Source organism: Penaeus monodon, chromosome 15, assembly GCF_015228065.2.
Source record: "Penaeus monodon isolate SGIC_2016 chromosome 15, NSTDA_Pmon_1, whole genome shotgun sequence".
Classification (NCBI taxonomy): Eukaryota; Metazoa; Arthropoda; class Malacostraca; order Decapoda; family Penaeidae; genus Penaeus; species Penaeus monodon.
The window spans coordinates 46,594,340-46,597,423 of NC_051400.1; the positions used below are offsets into that span (position 1 = coordinate 46,594,340).

General features: G+C 32.1%; 1 protein-coding gene across 1 annotated transcript in view; it reads left to right on the top strand.

Moving 5' to 3' along the window:
• Positions 1-370, top strand: part of LOC119582052 (SET domain-containing protein SmydA-8-like) — a gene marked incomplete in the record, with an annotated part of 9,660 nt that extends 9,290 nt beyond the window's left edge. The window contains 1 exon segment of the mRNA XM_037930294.1: positions 45-370. Within this exon segment, the coding sequence (XP_037786222.1) occupies positions 45-179 (135 nt within the window).
• Positions 371-3,084: the final 2,714 nt, after the last annotated feature.

Genomic DNA, 3,084 nt, shown 5'->3' on the forward strand with positions numbered 1-3,084 from the left:
TTTTCTCAGTGTACACTAATTCTCAGTCCTCAATTCACCGTCAGGAGTCCGTCGGTGCCTTGGAGGATGCCAGTGAGATTCTGATGTATGAATCGCCCTTACAAGATGAGTATCAGCTTGGCCTTCAAGCAGAGGATGATCTTAAGAATGCCAAGAGCCTTCTGAGCAAGCATCGATGACCAAATTATTTCAGTCACGAGGCAACAGGAGAAAAAAGTTTGAGTTTGTTTTCAATCAAGGAAAAAAATCATGCAAATTCTCTTTTATATTGAACATTTAATGGTTTGATTTATATTTTTAAACTATTATACATCTGAAGTGGTTTCCCTGTCCTCTTAAGAGTTCAGAGGTAATAAAAACTTGAATATTTCATATTGTTTTCCTCATATTCTATGATAAAAAAAAAAAATCATATCCTTCAGACAGATTCTTAGCCAAATGCATAAATATCATTTAAACATTATTCCTTAATTTTTGTCTCTTACATTATTATTCATGAAGTTAAAAGCAATTAACAAGCAAAGTTATAATGTTGCCTTGGTTTCTTGGTCTTAAGAATTAAATCATCAAAAAAAAATATATATATATTATTTCATGAAGGGTTTTTTAACATCTATAAATTTCTAGTCATACTGTATCCACACTTGTAGTATAATAAATTACCTCATTTTAAGTCTAACAACTTTCACTATTAACAGAAATTGTAGGGGCAAGGAAATTCTTTTCATTTGTATCATATATACAATTTATGAGATATCTTTATTTACAAGAAAAGATCTAATCAGTACAAAACTAGTAATGTCTCTGTTTCAGCAGTCTCACTTTGGGTTGGACTGCACAGTACAAGGGGACTTCTCATAATTATATTAAAAGCTGTCATAGCAATGGGCACAAATAATGGACTCAAAAAAGAAAAAAGAAAGAAAAGAACAGGACAAATACATGCAGTATACCAAATGAGTATATCTTAATTTCATACAATGCACTTCAAAATGAAGCATATGGAACTACGTAATATCAGAATACCAGAAATGATCTGAAGAAAAGAGAAGAAATTTACTGTAATGCCATAAAAGTATACAATCAGGTCATCACAGTTTCTCCTCTAATGTAGATGACCTGCTAGCACCATGTCAGACCAGTTCATTGCAGAAATATGAGTAGAGATTTTATCTATATTGTTAGTTTGTTTGTATTCCTCCATTAACCAAATAAGAAAAATACATGGTATGCAAAAACAATTAAATTTATTACTGTGAATGCAAGGGCAAATTATCCCTTGGGTTATGCATTTACATATAACTTTAAATAGTGAATTGCATGTGATACATCATTAAATAGAAATCTCATGTGAACTGGTCTGAAACTGAGAGGTTTTCTTACTCATTAATTGAAAGAAATATCAAGTAAATAAATGTATAAAGCAACCACCCTGTAAAAGCCTCACTATCACAATACGCAAATATCCTTGCAAGGAGAGAAATGCAGACAGAGATAGATGAAAAGTATACAACACAAATTAAGACAAATTATGAATTACTCATAACATTTCATACGAGAGTAAGAAATAATATTTTACGAAATAATATTTCTTAAATACCAGGCTAACTAACACAAAGCTACGTATACAAATATCACAAAAGGGAGCAAATAATGCCTTATGTGCAGCACCGAAATTAACTGCCAGTCACAGATCATGAGCACTGTCATGTTTCGCAAGCAATTCTTTTGAACCAATATACAGAATAGTAGTGCTCAAGTCTGCTTTTGTTATGCTGCTATTAACACTACTGTTGTAGTTACTCCTTATGCACAAACTGAATACTAGTTTCATGTGATGATCAACATAAAAAGAAAGTTATATTTATCCTACCCATATGTGATGTGACATGAATGTAGTTTAATCATGTGCAGAATAACTGATTACAAAAAGAGAATGAAAAATAACCACAATGACTTCAACATTCTGTTATCAAATTTTATAAATGAGTTTGTGAGAACCTTTAACAACTATGTACATTTATGTCTTCTCAAACATGGACAAGTCATCACAACCTTCTCTTAAAAATACATGGGTGGGGTTGGTGACTGGTAAGACCTTAAATGCTAATTTAGTGGCCCTCTGGGAGACAATGGCACTTCACAGGTAATAAGTATCAACCAACATCACATCTGGTATGTTTTTTTTATTTCTAAGTAAAAAGTGTGCCACCACTGTCAGCCAGGGTATCCACTACTTGTACTTATTATGGCCGTTTTTAGCCATGTTTCCAAGTGGTGCAGCATGTCTAAAGATTAAAAATAAATGGCCATAGGAAAGCAGACAGAACTGTTAATGCATATTTCTTGCACTTCAGTTGCCATCAACAGACATACCAGTACTTTCACTATGTCTGCTGAGAGTCTGATGATGCTCCAAAACAACACTCAGATATAAATCAATTTTTAAAATATTTACCATTTCATATGTATTTTCACTGCTTAGGATCTTTTTCTTTTATTAATATATTATTTTCTTAAACAGGAAAAAAATATCAGAGTTGCATATAAATACCAATGCCATATTGTTTTAAAATGTTCATTGATATCAGTTAGGTAAAAACCTTATTATTTGTCAAGGCTCCTATGAATATATAAAAGACATCTTCATTACAACTTACACATGTGACTGTAGAAAAATATCCAATTATGTTGGAACCAAAAATCATTGGCAACCCTAGAAAAAAATTGAACACCGTAACTGACTCATAAAGTACTATACTCAGATTCAATGAAGATATCTGCACGCCTGTAAGGCATTCAACAATAATGAGACAACTGCTAAATGAAATCTGAAAGCTCTTCATGACATTAATTGCCTCAGCATTCACCTTACCACTTCCCTTTCCAGCACCACAAGAATACAACCTTGCTTCCTGTAGCAGACATGAACAAAGAAGCAGGCAGGTGTTTTAATTATATGAAAATCTGCTGCTACAAAATTCAATATGACTTTAAATACTTTAATTCCTAATTATTCTTAAGAAGAATGATGACAATTTTTACTATTATAACATTTTTTTTTCTGAAATATCACAATGAGAA